This window comes from Semicossyphus pulcher, unplaced genomic scaffold (assembly GCF_022749685.1).
Source record: "Semicossyphus pulcher isolate SPU_LCO1_2020_fin unplaced genomic scaffold, fSemPul1.0.p SCAF_13, whole genome shotgun sequence".
Lineage (NCBI taxonomy): Eukaryota > Metazoa > Chordata > Actinopteri > Labriformes > Labridae > Semicossyphus > Semicossyphus pulcher.
In genome coordinates, this window is record NW_027211637.1 from 985,001 (window position 1) to 1,011,130 (window position 26,130).

Here is a 26,130-nt window from a genome sequence, read left to right on the forward strand (position 1 = left end):
TGTACTTTCTGAACTTTAAACTGACAACCTCAAAGATTTCAGTTTCGTCTCTTTGGCGGCACCTAATGGAGACATACGGTAACTGCAGGAGGACACTTCCTATTTTAACCAGACGTCCACCGTCGGCTCCGGTTGTAACTCTTGATTTTCCTGGCTGACGGTCGCTTTCCTTTTCAGACTGTTTGCTTCATCTGAGCGTCGAGTTTGTTTCTTCTTCTTTGGATTTTCACTTCTTGTTGAAGTTGTATCTGTAGTCATCCATCTTTTCTTTGTTTGTTCAGCCATAGTAGATTACTGTTTACTCGCAACACTTGCAGAGAGCGGAAAATCAATCAATCAAATTTTATTTGTATAGCAGCAAATCATTACCAAAGTTATCTGGAGACACTTTACAGACAGAGCAGGTCCAGCCCGACTCTTTATGTTATTTAAAGAGAGGCCCAACATGAATCATCATGAGCAGCACGTAGCAACATTCGGCACATTGGCAGAAAAACCTTTTAACAGGCAGAAACCTCGAGCAGAACCAGACTCATGTTGAACAGCCATCTGCTTCGACTGGATGGGCCGAACATGGGACAGAAGGAGATGCAGGACAGAGACAGGCAGAGAGAGCAACAACATGTGTGAAAAGCAGCTGCTTAGCTCCGCCTACCCTCTCTGGACATGACAGATTTATATGTTGCCATTCTGTGTTATCTTTTACATTAAAAAACTAAATACAGGAAGGTGCTGCACGGTGGTGCAGTGGTTAGAGCTGTCACAGCTAGAAGGTTCCTGGTTTGAATCCTGGTTCAGACGTAGTGGGCCTTTCTGTGTGCAGTCTGCATGTTCTCCTTGTGTATGCGTGGGTTCTCTCCGGGTACTCCGGCTTCCTCCCACAGTCCAAAGACATGCTCGTTAGGTGCGTAGGTGTGAATGTGAGCGTGAAAGGTTCTCTGTCTCTGTGTGTCAGCCCTGTGATTGACAGGTGACCTGTCCAGGAGTAACCCCGCCTCTCGCCCAGTGACAGCTGGAATAGGCTCCAGCCCCCCATGACCCTGAACAGGATAAGCGTCACAGAAGATGGATGGAAACGCAGGAATGTAACAACTGCCTGACATCCTACGGTGGCTGACAAGGGATATCACGCTGCAACGACCAAAATAACTTCCGTGAGAAGAAACAGGCTGCAAAGTGAGAAACACCTGCAGAAGTCCGAGACAAATGCAACGATGGAAACGTGCTGCAAAAAAACAATTAATACATCAAAGCAAATACACAATTCAAACCCAGAAAACACATGCATTGTTTTTCATTGTTTTTCATGTTTCTTATGTGTTTTCTGGGTTTGTGTTTTTGCAGCCTGTTTCTTCTGATGGAAATCATTTGGGCTGTCGCAGCGTGATTGCCCTTGTTGGCCAGTGTAATACCCTAATGTTAGTAGTTAAAGTAGATGGGATCAGTGGGGACAGAAATGGTGGTTAAATGCTCTTCAGAAATGTTTGCATGTTTGGCCCCAGTCAATAGCAGAGACTGGGGCTGTTTTAAAGAGAGCAGATACAGTGACAGAGCTGGGGGCAGTTATAGGGAGAGGAGTTAAAGTCAGGAGGTCGGGGCCGAGCTGACGGCCTCGTCACAGAGCGTCTCTGTCAGACTGTTAAAGGGATAAAGTGGGTAAACTGTTTAACTGGAGGAGAACGTCTAAACTGGCCCGTGTGCTCTCACTTACTGCCTGCTGTTCTTCTTCACTCGCACATACAGAGATGTTAAAGTTAATACTGACACAGTGTACGCAGACACAAACATTCACTTAGTTCAGACCCATAAACAGCACATTAAAGCCCCTCACAGGTCATTAAAGAGGTAAACCTCAGCATGTTCTTAAGGAGCTCACACGTGCACATAAAAGAAGACTACAGAGAGAATATGGAAAATGTTACTCATTAAAAGGAGCATAGTCCATATTTAGACATGTGTGATATACAGCAGCTTTTATGACCAGCTGAGGACAAAGAATGTGTTCGACTGAACGCAAAGAAACGAGAGGGACACAGAGGACATGAGAACAAGACGAGACGACGTTTAACAATGGTGGTACAAAGACTGATGTCATTTCCTGTCAGGCTTTGTTCCAGCTCTCACTGATGCATTTATTATTGTTCCTTTTAAATCCTCTAACAAAACTTTGTGGACAAATTATGAGCCGGGCACAAGGAGAAGTCTTCTTCTGATCACATAAGTAGACCATAATGTGCACCACTGTCCATTTACTTAGCTTGTTAACATTTGACTACAACGTTTACAAAGACTTGTTTACATTTATAAGTTCAGAATGGACGTGAATCTAACAGGAGGTGATGTTGATTTCAAATCCTAAATTTCAAACATGTTGAATATTTACGATCTGATAACCTGTTGTGTGGGGGGAACCCCGAGGACAGCCGAGCACGCTCTCTGTGAATCGTCACGTGGAACCAAACGATAGCCAATCAGGAAGCGAGCTGACTGAAGCAGGAAGCACAACAACCGCAGCCATGACGACAAAAGCAAACGTGCAGCATAAAGTAACATGTGCAGCCCGTGTTCACGCCGTCTCCACCTCTTCATCCACAGTTTGTTCTTTTTTCTTCCTGAATTTTCAGTCAAAAGTCCCAAAACTATCATCACCAGTTCTTCCTGCCCGTCGGCCGCCATGTTTGTTTACTCTGAAGTCTCGTTTGAGCGCCATAGATTCTGTGAGATTTGCAGCTGTGAGAATCGGACTCTGGTTGTTGGTGACTGAATGTGTGAGTGTGTGGTGCTGTTGGGTCAGATCGTTGCTCTGCACACTACAGGAACTAAACTGTTCAGTCTGTGATTATCTGTCGTCGTGTGTGGCTCTCTCACACACCTGCTCAGATTTGGGTTTTTTTTAAAGATTATTTTTTTGGCCTTTGCCTTTATTTATAGGACAGCTGAAGATAGACAGGAAATGTTGGGAGTAGAGAGTGGGGGGTGACATGCACCAAATGATCAGCAGACCGGGAGTCAAAAGACGAAGAGCCTCTGAACATGGAGCGCCCGCTCCACCAACCGAACCAAACAGCGCCCCAACCTGCTCAGATTTTAAACATCTCTTAGTGTGACAGACTTCTCACGTGTGTAAACACGGATCATTTTCAAAAGCTCTGAACAATTTTCACTTTTTCTCATCAGAACTGAAATGACAAGAATTTAATGAAACACAAACTGACGAGTCAAACATCAACATCAAGACCCTGTAGACCCTCCTCACCTGTAGACCCTCCTCACCTGTACCTGCACTCACTCACCTGAGAGATGTCAGCTCTAACACAGTCAACTCAGCAAACTGTACACAGTCAGAGTCATCAGTGTGTGAGACTGATGTCTGTAGGCTGCGACACACACACACACACACACACACACACACACACACACACACACACACACACACACACGTCAGAATCACATTGGCTGTTGATCACGGAAAATGTTTCCCTGTCTCTTGCAGGGGTTCTGTTTTGGGAAATCCCTACTGTGTCTCTGTGTGTGTGTGTGTGTGTGTGTGTGTGTGTGTGTGTGTGTGTGTGTGTGTGCTCCGGTGGAAAGTGTGTGTTTTTCCGTGTTTTCCCACACTGCACAGGCTGAGAGCTAATCAGGCTAAACGTCATGTGGTGGTCTGCTTCTTTAACCAGCCTGCAGATGAAATCATGGATGTATCACATGCCAAGTGTGTGTGTGTGTGTGTGTGTGTGTGTGTGTGTGTGTGTGTGTGTGTGTGTTTGTGTGTGTGTGTGTGTGTGTGTGTGTGTGTGTGTGTTAAACCATCCATAGTTAAACCATCTGGTCAGAGCCACAGGCAGAACACAGTGACTAAACAGAAACAGCTCCATGACTCACCTGAACATCGCACACCTGCAGAGCTGAGGACGTCTCTGATCCTTACATGATGCTGAATCCAGAATCAAGGTGACTTCAGTCTGAGCCAAAGAGATGCACAGACCAAACAGACCCACGCGCTCATCAGGCTCTCACAGCACTGATATGTGTGTATGTTTTTCACCCCTCAGTATCTACAAGTATCATCAGATGGAAAAGTCCACATGTTGTCTTGTGAGTGGGTCAGAACCATCCATAAAGATTCAACAGATGCTTCTTGTTTGGTTTTGTTCAGTTCACCTGCACGAGCCAGCGAAGACAGACTGACAGGTAAACCCTGGACTGTTTAAAAGGACAACAAGAAGCCATCGTGACAACAAAGATTTGTTTTGTAGCCAGAAGTGACCATCATTTGATGAGGGGCCCAGAGGTTACGTTCAGTGACTGAGTTAGCTGAGGGGACACCTAGCAGACAGCTAGCAGCTCCCAGCTGTCACTCAAAGAGGCCACGCCCCTAATGATGCATCACTTTAAGCCTTAATATAATGTAAACAGGTGAGCTGTATAAAGATTCTCCCCGTACAGTTGTCATGAAGAGAGAAATGAGCTATAGAGACCCAAACTGTTTTTTGTACCAGGCTGTAAACATGTTTATTTCTGCTGTAAAGTTTAACATGGGGCTCTATGGGGACTGACTCACGAGTTAGCGAGTTAGTGTGGTTTTGGACCGGTGGGAAAGCGGCTGTACATGTTGTGTGTTGACTAGCTAAACTCAGGATGTGAATGCATTACATGTTTGTCTCAGTATATTTGCAGAAACAAACAGAACTGAGACCAATTAGACATTTTGCCACATCACTAGTGGTGCTAAAAGAAACTCCACAGGATACTTTTAAAGCAGTCCAAACAAAGTTACGCATGTTTGTTCCTTGAGGAGGGAAATGCAGCGCTCCGTCAGGTCTCAACACACAGACGATGTTTAGGTGACGATGTTCGAAGCTGCAGGGAACCTTTAACTTGCCCTGTAAACCCATGCAGACCGGGTGTAGCTGCAAATGCATGACACAAACTATTATCTCAACAAAGATCCAGTGGTCTGAGGTTGGCTGTTAGAGTAAATAAAGCTCCTGATTGTGTAAACCTTTAAATGATTCCTGTGCACTCTTTGGTGTTGGACCCGCCTGTGTGCTCTGTGCAGATTAAACAAACACTTTGGATCTGCTGTGGAGGTGTGGAGAGAAGATCGATGCTTCTCTGGTTTCACTCCCTCTCTGACCTTAATAAGAAAGCCCCTCAGATTGGAGGAGAGAGACCTGGACCTGGTCCCAGACCTTCACTTCCTGTTGGGTAATGAGTTCATGGGTCTGTGGCGTGTAATCAGCATGTTCTCACTTTATCGACTCACTTACAGTAAAGCAGAGGATGTGTGTGCGTGAGAGTCAGTGTGTGTCTGTGCATCCAAATGAGACGGAGGTGTTCGGCATTCACAGTCTTTAAAAGGAGACCGGACTGAACCCAATGAATCAGAGAACAGGAATCTCTGCTAGTAGCTACTGGCTATTTTGGCAGCACACACACACACACACACACACACACACACACACACACACACACACACACAGCTCCTCCGTCATCATTAATACAGATGGGAATGTGATGTAAGTGCAGCTCAGAGGAGGGTGGTCTCTCTCTGACGTTGTGTCTGTATCCCTCTCCCCTCCACCCGCCTGCTGATGTATGTTGGGACATTAAACAAGCGGAGAACGAACGTTACACACGAGTACATTTAAACACTGACGCCCTGCTCCATCCACAAACACAGCCTTTTAAGGTAACTTCTCCCTTCCCCTCTCTCTGCCTCTCTTCCTCTGACCGTCTGTCTTTGACTCCTCTCAATAACTCTGTCTCCTTCAGCCGGCCTGCACACCCCAATCCAACCCCCCAAACCTCCACCATCTTCCCCTCTCCCTCCACCTCCCCCTCTTTGTGTGTCTACTCTCTTATTTCTCCTTCTCTGACTCTTTACCCGAGCGAGCGCTGCAGGAGTCCCTCATGACCAGCAGGCCTCTCTCGGGTCTTAGCCTTGAGAACAGCAGTGAACCGAGGGAGGAAAAGAGCAAACAAACACGAGATGGGCCGTAGATATCAGCGTTTCGTCTTCAGTGGGGGTGTTGGGCTTCTTTTTGCAGCTTGGTGCTCTCATCGTGGTGGATTCTGGGGCGAGAAAACATCAGTTTAATGTGGGTCAGAGGATGAAGAACCAGAGCTGTTTGTAGTTTGTGTGTGTGTGGTAGATGGAGAGATGTGCTCCAGTAGTTTTGTCCATATAAGGGGGGAGGAATGTGGAGAGAGAGCGGCTATGAATGACTGATCTCCCTCCCTCTCCCCCTCCCTCTCCCTCCCTCCCTCCCTCTATCGGCCCCTCTTTCCTCCCCTGCATCTCGTGTTCTTCTGCCAAGTCCTCCAGATTCCTGCTGCTGCTCTCATGTGTGCACAAACTGTACGTCAATGCACGTCTGTTACATGTCTGTACACACACATACATGTGGTATTACCTGTATAAACACACACACACACACACACACACACACACACACACACACACACCTCGGGGTCAAACAGAGGTGTGTTCCCAAGGCTGTCTGATCTCAATGACATCATCCTGACCCTGCCGGCTCACTGACTCGTCAGTGACGTGTGAATGCTGAGTGCGTGTGTGTGTGTGTGTGTGTGTGTGTGTGTGTGTGTGTGAGGCCCCTCTTGCTCATCCAGGTAAAAAATGTACATGACATCATCGCTGCAGAAAAACACAGGTACCTCATGAAGACATCACACCTGTGTGACTCACCTGCTGTGTCTGTCTATGACGGTGTGTGTGTGTGTGTGTGTGTGTGTGTGATCACATGATGAGATGTAAGGTGACAGGTGTCCTCCTCACCTGCATCTGGACCGGATTCACTGGAAACAGATGTTGAAGAAACAAATAATGATGTCAGCGAGGCTGTTTGAGAATGATGCATTCCTTGTGTGACTGTGTGTGTGTGTGCGTGTGTGTGTGTGTGTGCGTGTGTGTGTGTGTGTGTGTGTGTGTGCGCGTGTGTGTGTGTGTGTGTGTGTGTGTGTGCGTGTGTGCGCGTGTGTGCGTGTGTGTGTGTGTGTGCGTGTGTGTGTGTGTGTGTGTGTGTGTGTGTGCGTGTGTGTGCGTGTGTGTGTGCGTGTGTGTGTGTGTGTGCGTGTGTGTGCGTGTGTGTGTGTGCGTGTGTGTGCGTGTGTGTGTGTGTGTGTGTGCGTGTGTGTGCGTGTGTGTGTGTGTGTGCGTGTGTGTGTGTGTGTGTGCGTGTGTGTGTGTGTGTGTGCGTGTGTGTGTGTGTGTGTGTGTGTGTGTGCGTGTGTGTGTGTGTGTGTGCGTGTGTGTGTGTGTGTGTGTGTGCGTGTGTGTGCGTGTGTGTGTGCGTGTGTGTGTGTGTGTGCGTGTGTGTGCGTGTGTGTGCGTGTGTGTGTGTGCGTGTGTGTGCGTGTGTGCGTGTGTGTGTGTGCGTGTGTGTGCGTGTGTGTGTGTGTGTGTGTGTGCGTGCGTGTGTGTGTGTGTGTGTGTGTGCGTGTGTGTGTGTGTGTGTGTGTGTGTGTTTTGGGGTCCCTGAAATCAGAAACCGTCTCTGGTGAGAGAAAGAGAGGAGGAGGTTTAAAAGTGTTTCCTGTTTTGTGGTCGACCCTCCTGACCCGTCTCTCTCTTGACGTCTCGGCCGTGTCCTTCCTCGTCTGACCTCCTCTTCTTGTCTCTTTATCCACACACGCAGCTTCAATCTGTGGATGCCAACGTTGGCCTGTTAGACGGTTGTTGGTCCACAGATTGGGCCTCATTATTATAGTTCCAGTTATTGGATGTTTGAGTATTAAAACTGTGATCGTTTAATCTCAATCTAAATGTTTTTCTCTCCCGTCATTATCATGTCACAAGTTTAAGTTATAAGTTAAAGGAACTACGAGGATCTTTTGGCGCCCCCTTTGGACATAACTGGTACGCCTCTTGATCTGGCTAGCATGATCGTTTGTTTTTTTGAGCCTTTTTTAAAATGCTGGTTTTCTTTCCAAACACAGCTGATTACAGGAGGTGTAATAATGAGGTAATGTATCTATTATTAGCTGAAGTATGACAGTAGTGAAACTTTGTGAACTCCTCGTTCAGCCTTTACAGCCAACAGTTCTCATGAAGCCAAGTTTGCAACATGATGTGTTGGTCAGTGAGACCAACATGAATGTTTGGTTATTGGACAGTTATTAAAACCTCCACGACGGCTCACAGCTACGTCTGACAAAGTGTCACATCAGATTTTACAGAGCGGCAGGAGGACAGCTCAGGATTAGTTTTACAACGAGCTCTTTAACTCTTTGCTGATCGTGTGTGAGTTGTGTTTTCTGATAAAAATCCCCTTCAGTTTCCTTTCAACAGTCCAACATCAGTCTTTCAGCTGATTACCTGGTCTGCTCTTGTAGCTCATGTGGAGGAGTTTCTTAACCAGTTTAGAGCTCCTCACACTTTGCTGTATAAAGACCTACTCCAGTTCTGAGTCAGTGCCTTGAAAAAAGAACCTTTAAAGCAGAATTAACATGAAGATGTTTTGATGACGGAGGAAACCAGAGACAAACGAGAACTACACTCCTTTTCCTGCCAGGATTCAAACCCAAGGCCGTCTTAATGTGAGGCAGCAGTGATAACCACTGAGCCACCGATCCGCCAACATCCACAGTAAACATGCTAAACTTAAACATGTTAGCATTGCCATTGTTTGGATGTTAGCATGCTGACATTAGCTTAAGTACAGCCTCACAAACGCTGTTTAAAATAAGGCTGCAGAAAGAAAGAAGGGGATTAAATTCATGCAGAACTTCACGACTGATTGTGTTCAAAGCTTCTTATAAAAACGACCATATATCAGAGGAGGGACAAAGCAGGGTTTGAGTTACGTTACAGTCTGGATGAAATGAGCATTCTGCAGCAGAGACTGACTGACTGCTAATGTCCGGTTCAAGGGACTCATTCACCTGGACGAAAGGTTAATGGACAGAGATATAGATATAGAAAATGTTTCTTATTGCATTAACTGAAAGGAGTGTTTCCTGTGAGGGCTGATATAACCTACACACACACACGCACACACACACACAGGAAGGCTGCTCCTGCATGAGCTGCATGACATCATATGATCTCATTACTGAAGCAGTCGAGTCTGACACACAGACCTGCAGAGACACGACCTGCACACACACACACACACACACACACACACATCAAACTGCAGCAGCAGAGCCTCCTTTAAAACACCAGACATAATTATATATAATAACCTTTTTATGGACGTGGAGATTTAACGTCTTCACTGCTTTTTGTTTCCCCTGGAATCTGTTTAATGTCTTTTATTTTCTTGTGTTTTTATTCAATCTTTCTCTGAGCTTTGGCGACACATGAGAGCACCTGTCTGACTATAAAACACAGATTAAATAAGGAGACACGTTTCAACACAATCCAGGGGACACAGCTGTGTTCTCAGACAACCTGCCTGTCTGCAGCTGACTTCATACTGTGATACATTGATGGGAAAGAAGTCAGATGTCTTCTTCGACGTATTTCTGTTTGTTTCTGCTCTCAGCCTGCTGCAGCCTGATGACGGACGCTGAAATCTGAGGCCACAATAGTGAAATGAAATTCAGGAATCTCATTGCATAGAAAGAAAATCACACATAACAAATGATAGGAAATGAGTCACAATCATTTGTTTATGTTTCCTTCGGCCTCCATGGCAGCGCTTCACTTTCACTTCCTGATTAACCATAAGGGCACCGCATGCCCACTCAGCAGAAAATCCCCCTTACACAATCTGACGCCCTCGGTGTGCTGTCATTCATCCTCCACATACTCTGTTCAACTTTAATCTGACTTACTTGAGAAAGAACTCTTCAAAGACTCGAGTCCTGACCTGAGACCTGAGAGCAAGGTCACTGCAGTGAGCAGGCGGTCCTGAGGAATCATGTCTTATGTCTTTCATTTCTGTATCGAGGGTATTTGTGTATAAAAGCGATAAGAAGAGCTTTGTAATGAGCACACTCACTGCTCTCTTCCTATGAGAGGCGTGTTGTTTGGTAACCAGGAAGCTGAAGTGTTTAGAGATGAGACTCAGAGAGAATGACTGAAATGCAAACAGAGACTGCAGATAGCCTGCCGCACGACTCCATGTCATATATAAAGAAGCAGATTATTCAAGAGTTCAGATACGTCCACGTGCTCCCTGTGTGCGAAGGGTTAGGTGTCATGAAGCAAACAAGTATATAAAAAGTGTAAGCAGGTTACGTCCACAGAATCTAAAGTGCACCCATCAGGAATGACGTCCTATTAACGAATTAAACACTGAGGTTCAATGAGTCTGTTGCTGAAGTCGCTCTGTTTCTGGCTTCATGTTGTTTAGGGTGTCAGAGGTGTTATTCAGGATGGTCCTCAGTCATACAGGTCCTGGTAACTCTAAACGTATTCTAAACTGAAGTTCTTAAAGGCGTTTCACCACTCATCACCTGAGCTGTTGGCCTAATGGAAACGAGCGTCTTTAGTACCCTCTGGTGTTGATGGGTAGGCCCTCACGTTTGGGCAGAGAATTCAACACTGCATTGTAAGTGGGTGATGGGTGGTGTCTTTTGCTGCGTTCCAGACAACTGGGACCTCGAGAACTTCCCGGCAGAAGTTTCCAAACTCAGAGCGTTCGGGGTGCACGACGCCAAACGTAAATAAAAATCATGGCAGGCCGTGAGAAAGTGATTTTTCTTTTCGTGCAGAACATGTGTTACTATATGAGTTATATAAATTAAATGCAGCCAAATATGTTATTATGTATTATATATGTATTATGTTGCTTTTCAGTTGATAGTTCGTCATTAACGATGTGCCTCTCCATGGGTGCAGCCATTGTTGTGTGATGTCAGAAATCCGATTCTCGTGAAGTTGGGGTGGATGAATCTGCTCCCAGTTCACAAGTAGGAAAAACTCAACTCATGTTGTCTGGAACGCTGCACTGGGCCACCACCTCTGGTAAGGGATGGTTCTTTTCAAGGGACCTGCGTCGAAGCAGCGGAGCCAGCAGGACAGCAGGCTTCCTTAACGGCGTAACGTTGTGTAAAATCACACAAGAGGAAATCAATACTACACCGTTGTGTGCTAAAATGTAAAAGTATAAAGGTGGCGTAACTGCCGAGCTTCATTACAGAGCTTTTAGGAAATCTCTGTGTAAGAAGAGCTGTGTCTCTTTATCTTCATGCAGGCCTCCAGACATCCTGCTCTGGTTCTGTTCTCTGCCCTTTGTCACCATCTGTTCTCAGGAGTGGAGAGGGGGTCAAACGGTGCTTTGATCTGACCTTCACATGTGAACTTGATTACACTCTGACTGCACACACACCGGCTGAACACACTCATAGACAACACCTCCCAAACACACACTTCCGTTTTCAGAGTAACACTCAGGGTGTTTGCCACCACACCCTCGGTGACACTGGTCAGTGTGTGTGTGTGTGTGTGTGTGTGTGTGTGTGGCTGTGTGTGTAAGAGTGCGAGGGTGTGGTTGGCAGAGTGAGTCGATAATGTAGCTCTACATTTAGATTGTTAAGAGAGCATCTGACAGAAGAAACCACACGAGAGTTGTTCTTATAATCATCATGCTCAGTGTGAGTTTGTTCTGCTCAGTCCTCCACGTTTTCCACACCACTGATACATTCACCTGCAGACGTTTTGAAAGCTTATTTTAGGATGACTCAGTAATTTATGAGCATTACATGTACGGTAAGTGTAGTTTTCAACCTTCAACCTTCAACTGCTCGACAGCTGCAAACAGAATAGCCTAAATATGAAAGTGAAATGGGAGATATTGTCCTTCTTTTTGGTCTGTTTGAAGAACTGGAGATCTATTTCTGTTGTAATGTGTGTGTGTGTGTGTGTGTGTGTGTGTGTGTGTGTGTGTGTGTGTGTTCCTTTCTGTGTGTGTGCCATTGGTCACCAGAAACAGGCACAAGCTGTAAGACCATTTTTGGTCCTTGTTTCTTTCCCATCATCACACCGTCATCCTCTCCCCTGAGCTTAGACACAGCAAAGTCTGGAGGAGGTCCAGACCAAACACAGGGACCAGGACAGATAGAGTCCAAACACAGGGACCAGGACAGACAGATAGAGTCCAAACACAGGGACCAGGACACACAGATATAGTCCAAATACAGGGACCAGGACAGATAGAGTCCAAACACAAGGACCAGGACAGATAGAGTCCAAACACAGGGACCAGGACAGACAGATAGAGTCCAAACACAGGGACCAGGACAGACAGAGTCCAAACACAGGGACCAGGACAGACAGATAGAGTCCAAACACAGGGACCAGGACAGACAGAGTCCAAACACAGGGACCAGGACAGACAGAGTCCAAACACAAGGACCAGGACAGATAGAGTCCAAACACAGGGACCAGGACAGATAGAGTCCAAAAAGAAGGACCAAGACAGATAGAGTCCAAACACAGGGAACAGGACAGATAGAGTCCAAACACAGGGACCAGGACAGATAGAGTCCGAAGACATGGACCAGGACAGATAGAGTCCAAACACAGGGACCAGGACAGATAGATTCCAAACACAGGGACCAGGACAGATAGAGTCCAAACACAGGGACCAGGACAGATAGAGTCCAAACAGAAGGACCAGGACAGATAGAGTCCAAACACAGGGACCAGGACAGACAGATAGAGTCCAAACACAGGGACCAGGACAGACAGAGTCCAAACACAGGGACCAGGACAGACAGAGTCCAAACACAAGGACCAGGACAGATAGAGTCCAAACAAAAGGACCAGGACAGATAGAGTCCAAAAAGAAGGACCAAGACAGATAGAGTCCAAACACAGGGACCAGGACAGATAGAGTCCGAAGACATGGACCAGGACAGATAGAGTCCAAACAGAAGGACCAGGACAGATAGAGTCCAAACACAGGGACCAGGACAGATAGATTCCAAACACAGGGACCAGGACAGATAGAGTCCAAACACAGGGACCAGGACAGATAGAGTCCAAACAGAAGGACCAGGACAGATAGAGTCCAAACACAGGGACCAGGACAGACAGATAGAGTCCAAACACAGGGACCAGGACAGACAGAGTCCAAACACAGGGACCAGGACAGACAGAGTCCAAACACAAGGACCAGGACAGATAGAGTCCAAACAAAAGGACCAGGACAGATAGAGTCCAAAAAGAAGGACCAAGACAGATAGAGTCCAAACACAGGGACCAGGACAGATAGAGTCCAAACACAGGGACCAGGACAGACAGAGTCCAAACACAGGGACCAGGACAGATAGAGTCCAAACACAGGGACCAGGACAGACAGAGTCCGAAGACAAGGACCAGGACAGACAGAGTCCAAACACAGGGACCAGGACAGACAGAGTCCAAACACAGGGACCAGGACAGACAGAGTCCAAACACAGAGACCAGGACAGACAGATAGAGTCCAAACACAGAGACCAGGACAGACAGAGTCCGAAGACATAGGTTGGAGTCCAGACAGAGTTCAGACTCAGATATCTGTTTTATATCTGAGTCACTCACTGAGGAGTGGCAGAGTGTGTCCACTTCCTGATCTGGCCAGTGTTTGCAAAATACCTCATTTCTTATTTTACAGACTCTGATCCTACAGGGCCTCTGTGATGTTTAACAAACCCTGTAATGTGCAGTGATGTCTGAGAACGAGGTTAGGATTCCTCACATTCCCCGGCTACAGAGCAACATTTGTTCTGCATTATCAAGAGTTTAGATATGAGCTCATTGTTCCTTTTTAAGAATTAGCTAAGAAGGGTACAGAGAAGCAGGGACTTTATATGGAGCAACAGTGCCCCCCGATGGTCATTTTATAGAGTGCTTTAAAAAGTTCTGACCTCAATGGATTGCTATGGATGAAAGGTTGTTCACTATTTTGTTGGCCTTGTTAAACAGATTTATAACATACTGCACATGTCAAGACAAGTAGGGAGTCTACAAGAGATGAGCTCACATTTTTTTTAGAATCTGTGCTAAAGCAGTTTAGCCTATTTGTGAATTAAAACAAGGTTTTCTGTTTGCTGTGATCATTTTTCTCTTAATGCTGTCAAAAATATAATGCTCCGTATACAAAGATGGGGACTGCATGCTACATACATTAACCTAAAGTTAATGTGAGGCTTAGCAGTCTGGGATTATAGGTGGGTATCTGACAAAGTTACAGCCTCATTGTGTTAGTAATTGTCACTTCACCTGAAACAAAAAAGAAATTCTGAAACAAACAGAAAAAGGGTGATGCTAGCTTTGAAGGGTTTTCACTTGATTTATCTCAGTAGTACAGCTGAAGCGTCAGATTATATTCATGTGAACTCTAGAATATAGCTTACATTTTATATATGGTTGGTTATGAACAGTAGGAGTGAACAGTAAACAGAAAAACAAAAGAACAGTTTCAATTTACAAAAGGTCACCAGACTGTTGTTAATATCTACATACATTCTTAAGAACTGATAAGGTAGTTATCCCAAATCAGCTTTGGTGAGTAAAAGAGCAATAGCTGCAGAAAAGATTAAAACAAACGTACAAACTTAATTACACATTTGATGTATTTAGTTTGATGTACATTTTAACACAATATCACGATTTGTCCTTTGTTACATATTAGCAGTAGGCTTATCTTATTACCATTGTAGTAGTCGTAATAACAGATGGAGCAAAAGTGTCGTCGACTTTGAGCGTCGTCGTACAGAACTACACTTCCCAGCATGCCCTGGAAACGCGTCAACTGCCATTAAATTATTTTTTACAACTGTTGCTTTTTATCAGTTTTTCATTGTATCGCTTTTATATCACGAATAAGTTACGCTAAATAACAAAAATAATAAAAAATATGGCGTTAATGAATAAAAACTATATATCCCAGACAGCCTCTGTCCTTATGACGAAGCGGAAGTCTCGTCTTCTTCCTTTCCTCCATTAGGTGAGTGCGTGGTGGGAGCGCGTTTTCTTCGGCTCTCCGTAAACCGAGCAGAAATAAACTTCTTTTTTACATATTGAAGCGCTGGTTTAAGTAAATAACACATTTTAATTTGTTAATTCACAGATCGCAACCATGGGCCGCCGACCAGCCCGCTGGTAAGTCCTGCTTCTTGTTTCTGAACAGGCCGATCAGTCCGGTGAGAGGAAAATGGCTCCGGCTCCTCAGCTCACCATGTGCAGCGAGCTGGCACACCGGCAGGCCTTACGAGGCAGTGTATACTTAACTGTGGCATGACAGCTCAGCCATGTGTAAAACTATGTGTAGTGCAGTTTAAGTTTGGCTTTTTCCAATAGTAAATAATGTCATGTCACTGATGATGAGCGTTAGCTTGTTGAAACCGAATTTAGCTTACAGTCGCTAGCATTAAGCTAGTGCTAGCAATCAAATCCTAAACATTTTGTTGCCACTTTAACGGTTTAAATATAAATATAATTTACAGCTCATATTCCAAGTCCATAAACTCTTATATTCCTGGTTTGTGGTGTTAGTGAGTCAGTTATCTGAGTATTACAGTGTCTGACTGTTGACACGCTGTGATCAGTCACCTTCACATTAGAGTATACTTAACTTTCTATTACATGAGGAGTCTATTAAATCAGCCTTAAACGTATCTATTTAAAATGGTTACCTCTACAAGTTTATTTAGTCAAACAATTAATAGGTCTTCTGTGAGCTAGCTACACTGTGATGTTGACATTAAGCCCTTCAGCAGCCTGGGAACTGGGCATCAGTTAGAAGCACAAGGCTGTCAATATTCTGTGCCCCTTTTATTGTCATTTGATCCCACAAGAATACCATCACGTATAGAGGAGTGGTTTATGTAGCAAACCCTGCCACCCCAAACACACTCACTGCCCAGCTGCTGGAAGTGCTGAGTGAAGCACCAAATGTGGATAATTCTGCTGCTAAAAGTCCCAAACGTTGCACTATTTCTCCCTTTAGCTTTAAAATACTTATTGGGACTTAGTGAACCCTTCAAATACACCCATGTGTTCATTTACACCTCAAGTGGGAAAAGATGGTGTTTGGGCCACTGTCAGGGCTGGCTCAGATTAAGTTTGTGTGTCTTTTATTAGGATCTGATGAAAACTCACTCGAAACGTATAATAGCTGCACATAGAGTAACTAAATGACTTGTACGGTTTGTTGCTCACATTTAAATGGTTGTCTCCCCACAGCTATCGTTACTGCAAGAATAAGCCCTACCCCAAGTCCCGCTTCTGCAGGGGAGTGCCTGGTAAGCCTTTGTCATACTTTACACCAAATCAGTGTCCAACAAATGTACAGTCAGTGAAGTAACTAAATTAGAAGCAAGCTGTCAGTCTGTTTATATGACAGCGGCCGTCAGGGGGGCAGTAGGGTTTTTAATTCCCTTGATGATCCTGCAGCTTATTAAGCCGACCAGTTCTGCTGTGGTGCGTCTCTGGTGTGCAAAGGCTGCAGACAGTGACTCTGTGGTTGTGTATGTCCTCAGCTGGGAGGTGCTGAGTGCTTTAAGGGACCGCTGAGACAAAATGATGAGATTGTCCATCAATTAAGAGAATTGATCATCACTGCCTCACTATTTATTTGGAGTTGTCACACTGGCAGAAATGTCTCTGATCGAAGTAGATGCTGTCGTAGACATTTGAGATATTTAGTTTCTTACATGTGACTGTTATCATGCATGATTTTCCTGTGATCAGTACGTTTGCTATTTCCTTAATGAAAGTAATTGATGGTAAATTTTCTCTTCTCCGTGAATTTAGATGCTAAGATCAGGATCTTCGACTTGGGCAGGAAGAAGGCCAAGGTAGATGAGTTCCCTCTGTGTGGCCACATGGTCTCTGACGAGTACGAGCAGCTGTCTTCAGAAGGTGAGAAGTCAGGGAGCTGAACTGTAGATGGACATGTGACCTGAAACCTGCAGAGATCCTCCAATGCTTGTTCTATCTTTAAAATCCTAATGTTAGTGTCTGATCCCCTTCTGTGCAGCTCTGGAGGCCGCCCGTATCTGTGCTAACAAGTACATGGTGAAGACCTGCGGTAAGGACGGTTTCCACATCCGCATGCGTCTGCATCCCTTCCACGTCATCCGCATCAACAAAATGTTGTCCTGTGCTGGAGCTGATAGGTGAGGATCTGTCAGCTGTGTGATTGTCTGCTTCTGCTCTGAAAGATTTTGGACACATCAGGATGTGTGATGTCAGAACAAAGACTGATAAAGGGGTTTTACAGATCATGTACTGACTATAAGCTTTTTATTCCTCAGCTGATCTGATTTAAATACCAGTTGTTCTCTCGTGTCCCTCCTCTGGTTCTCAGGCTCCAGACTGGGATGCGTGGTGCTTTCGGTAAACCCCAGGGCACCGTGGCCCGTGTGCACATCGGTCAGGTGATCATGTCCGTTCGTACCAAGGCCCAGAACAAGGAGCACGTGGTCGAGGCTCTGCGCAGAGCCAAGTTCAAGTTCCCCGGACGCCAGAAGGTAAATGAGAGCGCCTCACCTGTGTCCACATTTAGACGCCGATGTTTTTAGTTTTGATCCATCAGAATATCTCCTGCTGAAACGACAGGAGTAAATATTAGATATGTGAACATGTGTCTCTAATGCTGTCCTGGCACAGCTCTGCAGCTTATTAAGCCGACCAGTTCTGCTGTGGTGCGTCTCTGGTGTGCAAAGGCTGCAGACAGTGACTCTGTGGTTGTGTATGTCCTCAGCTGGGAGGTGCTGAGTGCTTTAAGGGACCGCTGAGACAAAGAGCTTCTGGTTAAATCAGCTGTTTGCACATCTCTTTGGTTCTGATTGTTGTAAACCGGAGTTGACTTGTTTTATTTCCTCCTTCAGATCCATATTTCAAAGAAGTACGGCTTCACTAAGTTCAACGCCACCGACTTTGACGACATGATGGCCGAGAAGCGTCTGATCTCAGACGGCTGCGGGGTGAAGTACATCCCCAGCAGAGGCCCTCTGACCCGCTGGAAGGCTCTGCACGCCAACTAAAGCTGCTGCAGGTGTTAAAGTGACAAACAATAAAAGTGGGTTTGATTACAAAAGTCATGTTGCAGTGATGGCTGAGTTTATTTCACGAGGTTCCTACATGTAACACTTAATCACCACACAGTCTGTCGGACAGGTGATGTTTAGACTTGAAGACAAGTCGACGTTTCCTCAAAGATCTCAAATCTGTGACTCCCCGATTTGAAGCAGTTTGAACTCAGGTAAAGAAGTTTGACCTGGTTTAGGATTCTCTTTGTAGGTTACACTTAAAGGTTTCATCCTACGTCTTTACGTTCATTAGACATGACGTGATTATTGTCTATAAAAAGCACACATTAAATATTATTCAGCGGTATTCAATGACCGATCATGCAGTATTACCTCTGTAGTTCAGAGGTGTTTTAAAGGAAGTTTTCTCTCAGCGCTTTGTGTCGGAGAAACCCTGAAGATTTGTGTTTTTATTTAACACAAATTATACATGAACATTATACTTAACTAGACACTGTGAAGATGCCAATCGTCTGTTATGTATAGTAATTAAGAATTAGTTTCTCTAGCTTTCAGTGTCCAGAACCTCCTCTTATGAACGGATCAAAACTATGAGGCAAACTGTCTTTAAATAAGAATTTAAGATGAAACGTCTGATGTGCACGGACTCAACCCAGAGCTCTTTGTTGGAGGAGATACTAGAAGATGGACGTGGATCCATCACTGCACAATGAGCCTCCTGCATGTTGTTGAATATTCAAGAACACAGACTTTCAGTGGTGAAAATAAGCAAACTGAAGGTACGAAAGGTTCTTTGTGTAAAACACATTCATTCACTTTTCTACTGAGCATCCCACCCCAAGACGAGTTCAATGTGTTCACATGGACTTGGAGTGAATGCAAATACAAAGTTTATATTTGTAAATATAACATCTGTTCTCTTCTGAACCGTCCGATCGCTGCTGCAGATACTTGAGAAGTCAACACATTGAGTGGAGGTCACCTGCATCGATGTGACAGAGTTTCAGTTAATCTAACGAGTTCCACATCCATCGTCACTGAGGTTTCTAAAGATGTTTTAAGGTCAAAACAAGCTAATTAGCTAGGTAGTTGCACCATGGGAAATGTAGTTGTCTCAGTGACGGCAGCGCTGTCAACTGTGATTGCAGATGTGTTGGATGAGATGTAAGGAGCGTGGAATAAGATGCCAGTTTGTAGAGTCCTCAAAATCTGCAGCCCTGCTAGAAAATCAAGACTGAAAGATCCAAATGTAAAAAGTGAGATTTTAATTTGCAGCCTTCATAAAATAAAGAAATTAAAGATATAGATAGATTTCTCAGGCTGCCTGTGGATCCAGGGTTTGCACTTTATAAAAACCTCTTAACACAACAAGCTGCCCTCCCTGTTCCACTGAAGGTGCTTCACGGCACCAGGACTTATTCAGACTGAACTCATGTCATGTGTATTTAGACACTTTACTGTTAATGTTACACTTGAGATGCATATTTTGATCATCAGAGATTTAAACATTTCTTCCTCACAGTTCTAACTCTCCACATGTGACAGAGTCGTTGAACAGCTTTTAAACGAGGATCTGAACAGTGCAGCGTTTTATTTGATCCTGTCAGACTGTATTATCAGTCATATTCATCCAAACTGTAACAAAGAACATCTGTACGATCACAGCAGATATTCCAGAAAAGCTGTATGTTTGCAGTTTTTCTCTCTTTGTCGACCCTTCCTTTAAAAGTCGCACACATGAATGAATTAAAATCCTCCCTGAAGAGAAGTCTCGATGCTGAGACGTGTCTGATCATGTTTTAAGATTCAGCGTGACTCTGCAGGGACAACAAGGTCACTTTAAATGTTTAAAGATAGAGTCTGTTTTTATTTCACCTTTACACTTGCTAAGTTTTAGTCTGGTTGGTGTTTGTCGTAGCGCCCTCTGCTGGTGTTTTGTGTAAAGTACATTTGCCTGGTTTCCTGAAAAAGACGGGACCTTTGTTTTCATGTTGCGCGGCTCTCCACCTTCAGAGAGAACAAGATGTTGTTGTTCTTTATGTGATCCTCAGCTGCTGAAATGGATCCTTTGAATATTACTCTTCTGATTGGGCTCCTGGAGGACAGGACTTTATATCTTTTATGAGGTTAATATGAACGTGATATAAAACAGAACATCATAGAATGTCCTGTAGGAGTGCTGATGGGACGTTTTACACAGTGTTACTCTAGTCCTCAACAACACTGGTTATTGTCTGTTTGTTCTTAAGGTTTTAAACTCTAACAATGTACCTGAAATAGTGTAAATAATCACTATGTAATGAAACAAAGAGTCATTTCTTCTCATGTGAGGCGCTGTATATTTTCATGACACCACATGACGACGAGCTGGTGTTTGATATTCGTAACCTACCTAACAGACCACATCATATTCACACATAAATCTGACTCAGTTCCTCTTTAATAGAAGGAGGAACATGAGGTCATATTTAGAGACTCTCCTCCTCTTTTCTCCTTCAACAAACTCCTCCTCCTCTCTCCTTTTCTTCCACGCCCATTTTTTCAGACAGAAAAGAAGGAGGAGAGTTTCCTGGTCAGAATCACACACTCATACACACTGGAGACACCAAACATTAAACTCTTTTTACCACACAGGAAGTGCAGCCTCCAGGGTTTCACTGACACGTTAAGGCCAGTGAAGTACAAACTGATCTTTGACCTATTAACTACAGAAACTCTCCTGTCAGCTGTGACCCTCCTGCAGGCCCCGCCCACAGGAAACACTGAGCAGGACAGCTTCACAACAGAGGACAAGACACGACACAAACAAACCCACAACTACAGGAACCTGCGAGCTGGTGAGTCCCTTTATTCTTTCATAGAGATCAGACAGAGTGTGACACCTGAGAGGTGTGTGTGTGTGTGTGTGTGTGTGTGTGTTTACATAAAGGTGAGGACAGGTTATAGACACAGTACAAACGCTGTGCCGGGTCTGTGGAGCTCAGAGGAGGGTTGTTTTAGGAGTCCAGCTTCAGGACAGAGCTCACAGCTCAGCAGGTCTGTGACATTCACAACTCTATACGTCAAACTGTCACTTTAGCGCTGGTGGAAACAGAAGCGTACCTAACCTGCTGAACATGAGGGGTTTCCCTGTGTGCACCGCAGCGTCATGATAGTGTGACCTTTGACCCTGAATAACCTGAAACCAGCTGAGCAGCCTGTGAAGCCTCTCCTGTCTGCTGCAGATTAAAGGCTGGATGTGTGTGTGCGATGATTCAGCCAGGCTCTGGTATCAGTGTGTGTTGAGGCTGATCGTAAAGCTCCATAAAAACAGCAGGACTGTTGGATTCATCCAGACAGACAACCAGAGACTAACCACAGCCTGTTTCACATAAATGACTTTAAACACTATTTATAGGAGGAGACGCTAACAGCTGAGCCTGGATCATGTTTGTTTTTATTCTAAATATAAGCTGATATAAAAGTAACTCAACACTTTGACATGAATCTGCAACAATTAGTCACTGATCTATTAGTCGCTCGACAGAAAAACAAACTGTTCTGGTTTAATGCAAAAAGTGTCAGAACTGTTGTTTACAGCCGATCACAGAGAGATGCTTTTCTCTGTCTTATAACATTTTATAAATCAGATCGTTTTAGTCTACAAAGTGAATCTAAACCCTCCTCACACATGTATCACTAATGACATACTAATGAAATGATTGTCAGCTGCAGCCCTAGTTTGACAGCTGCGGCTCAGAGGCACAGCGGGTCGTCTTCTAATCAGTAGATTAGCGGTCCGTTCCCCGGCCCTTGTGGTCCACATGTCTGACAGCTCGTTGATCAGCGCACTGAGTGTGAATGATCAGATCTGTTTCTGATGGGCAGCTTGGCTTTGCAGAGTTTCTGCCATTGAGCCCTTTGACTGTCAGCAGACAATACACACGCTGCAGTGGTTATCCCTGCGGCCTCACAGCTAGAAGGTTCCTGGTTTGAATCCCGGTTCAGGCGTAGTGGGTCTCTCTGTGTGCGTGTTCTCCCCGTGCATGCGTGGGTTCCCTCCGGTACTCCGGCTTCCTCCCACAGTCCAAACACACGCTCGTTAGGTTCTCTGGTGACTCTAAATTGCCCGTAGGTGTGAATGCGAGCGTTAAAGGTTGTCATCCCTGTGACTGACAGGTGACCTGTCCAGGTGTAACCCTGACTCCCGCCCAAGAACAGTTGGGATTGACTCCCGCCCCCCCGCGAGCCTGAACAGGATGAGTGACAGAAGGAGAAAAAACACGCAGCCTTCCTCCTGAGCGTTAGATGAGACTTTAAGAGATATGAGAGCGATCTGTCCGTCTGTCTTGTGAAATGTAACTCAAAGGGAGAACCTGTTACCTGAACCCTCCCTGTCCTCCAGCTCTGAGTCAGGCTGAGAGGAAAGAGAGGAAGAGGAAATCACACAGCTCTCTAAGAAAACAGGAAGTTCCTCTGAGTCAGAGACAGACAGGACTGATACCAGAGTGAACCGACGCTCTCTGTTAATGTTTAAGCCCTGAAAACACACACACACACACACACACACACACACACACACACACGCACACACACACACACACACACACACACACACACACACACACGCATATATATAATACACCTGTTGAGGTGACAGTTTAGTTAAATAGGTACGTTTACTTTTTTAAAGTGTTTCAGTGTTAACAATAAAAACACAGGTACTGAACAATGAAAGCAACATAACAAACAAAGCGATGCATGAGCGCGCAGTGATGCACTGTCGGGTGCAGCTGCTCATTTAGTGTAAGCTAAGAGCAGATCGTTGAGCTAACAGCGTGTGTCGCTTCATGGATGTTGAAAGACGGCTGGACTCAGAGCTGACAGTCTCAGTGTTTACTTACTGCACTGATACATATCTAATCATTGATTATGACTTTTAAAGTATTTTGTATGATTGTACAAGTTATAGAAAGTAGATTTGACATTTTCAGATTAAACTGTGATTATGTGTGTGGACGTGCATCAGCTGCTCCAGTTAATGTGTATTTAATGTACACCAACAGTAAATGTGTCATCACATCTGGTTCTCTCTGTCTTCAGGTTTGGTCCTGTGTCTCTGTCAGCCTTCTGCCATGAGGTCCTCCTCTCTCCTCCTCCTCCTCTCCGTCCTCCTGGGCGTGTGTGGCGTTCAAGGAGCCTCAGATTTGAGGATATGCGCCTTCAACCTGCATCGCTTCGGAGAGTCAAAGTCCAAGAAGAGCAACGTGATGCACACGCTGTCCAGGGTGAGACGGACTTTTAGTGACATTATGAAGAATATCATGACGTGTCCGTCTCCCTGTATCAGGACGGAACCAAAGTCACAGAGCAAAAGGTCATAAGGGTGACTTCAGCAGTTAGTTGACCCAGTGATCTGATTGGATAAGAGGCATTCCATGAGTGTCCATATAGAGCACATCACTCTGTTTTTCACTCGGTGTCACTCCACCTCAGCCAGGTGTTCTGACTACTTTTCATTAACATGATAGCAGACTGTGTTTGTTCAGCTGGTGCAGCTGAATCACACAGCACACTCTTATTTCACTGGTTGCTTTATAATGAAGTCAAAGAGATAAATAAACATCATACAAAGTAGCTGATCTGTGGTCGCCTGCAGACAGAGTGCAGGAGAAAGGAAAGTCGAGTCCTGCGCCCTGATTGGTCTGACATTTTTACCTGAACCCAACCAAGTCACTCCCCATCTTTAACCGAACCAATCCGAGGATTGACATCAAGAACTTGTATGAGCTGTGACTGAGCCACCACGGCAGAATTTGACTTCAGCTTTGTGTTGTGCAAGGCTGCTTCACAGGTGCATCAGTGTTCCTCCAGTGTCTCCGCCCTCAGAGTCCTGCTGAGCTCTTTGCACTGAGACAAAGACTCTTCACAGTGACTTCTGTAGCTTCTGCTGCAAAAGAGATTCAAGTTCAAAGAGAAACTGACGTCCTGATGAACGCAGTCTTAAACTTCAGCTGAAATCATCTGTAGTTCTTCTGAGACACTGACTACTTTAAGTGACGACGCTTGGACAGCAAGAACGACAGAAAACATCTTTATATACGTCATGTGTCTGACGGAAATCTTCTCTACCTGCTGTAACATGACTGTAATCCTCTTACCCATAATGCAACACTCACGTCTGTGTGTAACACTGTTAACTCACTGTGTCATGCTTTTGTGTTTCAGATCATCTCTCGCTGTGACGTCAGTCTGCTTCAGGAAGTGACAGACAGTAAAGAGAAAGCTTTACCTGTGCTGATCGACCGACTCAACAGGTCGACTGTCACACACACACACACACACACACACACATACACATGCAGTACAGCAGTATTAACAGCTCAGGTATCTTCTATATTCAGGTATGACGGTGATCACGAGTACAAAGTTGTGGCCAGTGAGAGGCTCGGCAGGTCGGAGTCGTACCAGGAGCAGTACGTGTTCGTCTACAGGTGAGTGTGTGTCTACTCTGTACAGCTTCATGCACATGTAAAGACAAGTGTTCAGGTGTAATGTGTGTGTGTGTGTGTGTGTGTGTGTGTGTGTGTGTGTGTGTGTGTGTGCAGGTCTGACACAGTGACAGTCACAGATCAGTATCAGTACCCCGACAATCGTCCAGGAGATGTTGATGCGTTCTCCAGAGAGCCTTTTGTTGTTCGATTCAAAGCTCCACAGACAGGTGAGTCCTCTCGCTCTCAGGGTCACAGCTACAGTAATGACAGCAGGATGGTGTAGTAACGTCCTCTCTCTCCATCCTTCAGTTATAAAGGAGTTTGTGCTCATACCTCAGCACACATCTCCAGAGAACACGACCAAGGAGCTGGACGCTCTGTACGACGTCCTGCAGCATGTGAGGAAGATGTGGAGGACGGAGGTGAGACTCAGCTGAACGTTAAATAGAGCTGAAACACTTTTTAGATACCAGTCCTTTACCACCATGCTCTGTGTGTGTGTGTGTGTGTGTGTGTGTGTGTGTGCAGAATGTGATGCTCCTCGGGGACTTTAACGCTGACTGCGGTTACCTCGCTAAGAAGAACAGGAAGTTTGTGCGTCTGATTACAGATAAAAGCCTCATCTGGCTGATTCCTGAGAAGACCGACACCACCGTGCGAGAGTCCACCTCCTGCACCTACGACAGGTGACCTGAAGTGTGTGACAACATGACAGAAAGGATCCCTACAGAGATAGACCTTTTGGTTACAGAGGAAGATGATTGGTTTAACCACAAACTGACGTTGCATCACTCTCTGCAGACACACCAGACTCCATTCAGAAAAACACTGATTTAAGCTCACAGCACACAGGAGCTGCTGCTCTGCTGCTGCTGCCTCGACTGGTTAGTTTGTCCAGGTAAAATGGTGTGTTTGCAGAGAGCGATGTAACACACTGTTTGTACCTGTTGGACATTCAGATCCAAACATAAAAATAGGTCCCAGTTTAAAAGACGATCCCGTCGGCTGTGTTGCTGATGTGAAATTAACGTTTGCAGAGTTTTTCTGACCTCATTTGAACAGATTCCAGCATCTCCACTGCTTTAAATGCTGATGTGACTGTTGTAACTGGGCCTGAACCCTTTTATATGTTTCGTCTTTTAAGTATAAAACATCACTAACCTTCACTCCGTCCGTTCTGCGTGCAGGATCGTTGTGCACGGGGAAACGTTTTTAAGAGCAGTCGTGCCGTTATCAGCCAAACCGTTTAACTTCCAGACGGAGTATCGACTCACGGAGGACCAGGTGACAAACTGCAGACTTTAACACTGCACTAAAACAATGTGAATTAATCCTGCTGTGAAGCTCTGTGAGGTTTTAACTGTGTGTCTGTGTTCAGGCTCTGGAGGTCAGTGATCACTACCCGGTGGAGGTCCTGCTGAAGAACGACAAATCCCCCCGCAGCGGCGGCACAAAGGAGTCTGCTCATCACCTCCTCTCTTTGTTTGTCGTCGGCCATCTTCTGGTCTTCATGTTGACGAGGTAGTGTAACGCTGACGTGGATGTTTTTCATCTCACTACATGAACTTTACCCAACATGTGGAGCTATCACTCCACAGCAGCAGCTCCACGTGTTGGCTTCAGGGACAGGAAATAAATGATCTCATGTTATAAACCACATTGCACAGTCATGTATCTTCCTGTGTGAGACCTCAGAATGATGCAT

The 26,130-nt window shown here is 45.2% G+C and overlaps 2 protein-coding genes and 2 non-coding genes across 4 annotated transcripts; all 4 read left to right on the forward strand.

Moving 5' to 3' along the window:
• Positions 1–14,953: 14,953 nt before the first annotated feature.
• rpl10 (ribosomal protein L10) lies at positions 14,954–18,003 on the forward strand. Its single transcript, XM_069660782.1, has 6 exons — positions 14,954–15,058; positions 16,142–16,200; positions 16,712–16,819; positions 16,938–17,076; positions 17,268–17,430; positions 17,791–18,003. The coding sequence occupies exons 1-6, from the start codon at positions 15,036–15,038 to the stop codon at positions 17,944–17,946; spliced, it is 648 nt and encodes a 215-aa protein (XP_069516883.1). The 5' UTR covers positions 14,954–15,035; the 3' UTR covers positions 17,947–18,003.
• On the forward strand, positions 16,346–16,478 carry LOC138590448 (small nucleolar RNA SNORA70). Its single transcript, XR_011307967.1, has one exon. It is a non-coding gene; the product is annotated as a small nucleolar RNA SNORA70 (small nucleolar RNA).
• On the forward strand, positions 17,572–17,704 carry LOC138590437 (small nucleolar RNA SNORA70). The gene has a single exon (XR_011307957.1). It is a non-coding gene; the product is annotated as a small nucleolar RNA SNORA70 (small nucleolar RNA).
• Positions 18,004–20,549: 2,546 nt separating the features above from the next.
• Positions 20,550–26,130, forward strand: LOC138589706 (deoxyribonuclease-1-like). The gene is made up of 9 exons (XM_069660115.1): positions 20,550–20,789; positions 23,035–23,219; positions 24,160–24,248; positions 24,336–24,425; positions 24,540–24,652; positions 24,735–24,847; positions 24,954–25,111; positions 25,613–25,709; positions 25,804–26,130. Exons 2-9 carry the CDS (start codon positions 23,067–23,069, stop codon positions 25,948–25,950), a joined length of 960 nt encoding a protein of 319 aa, XP_069516216.1. The 5' UTR covers positions 20,550–20,789; positions 23,035–23,066; the 3' UTR covers positions 25,951–26,130.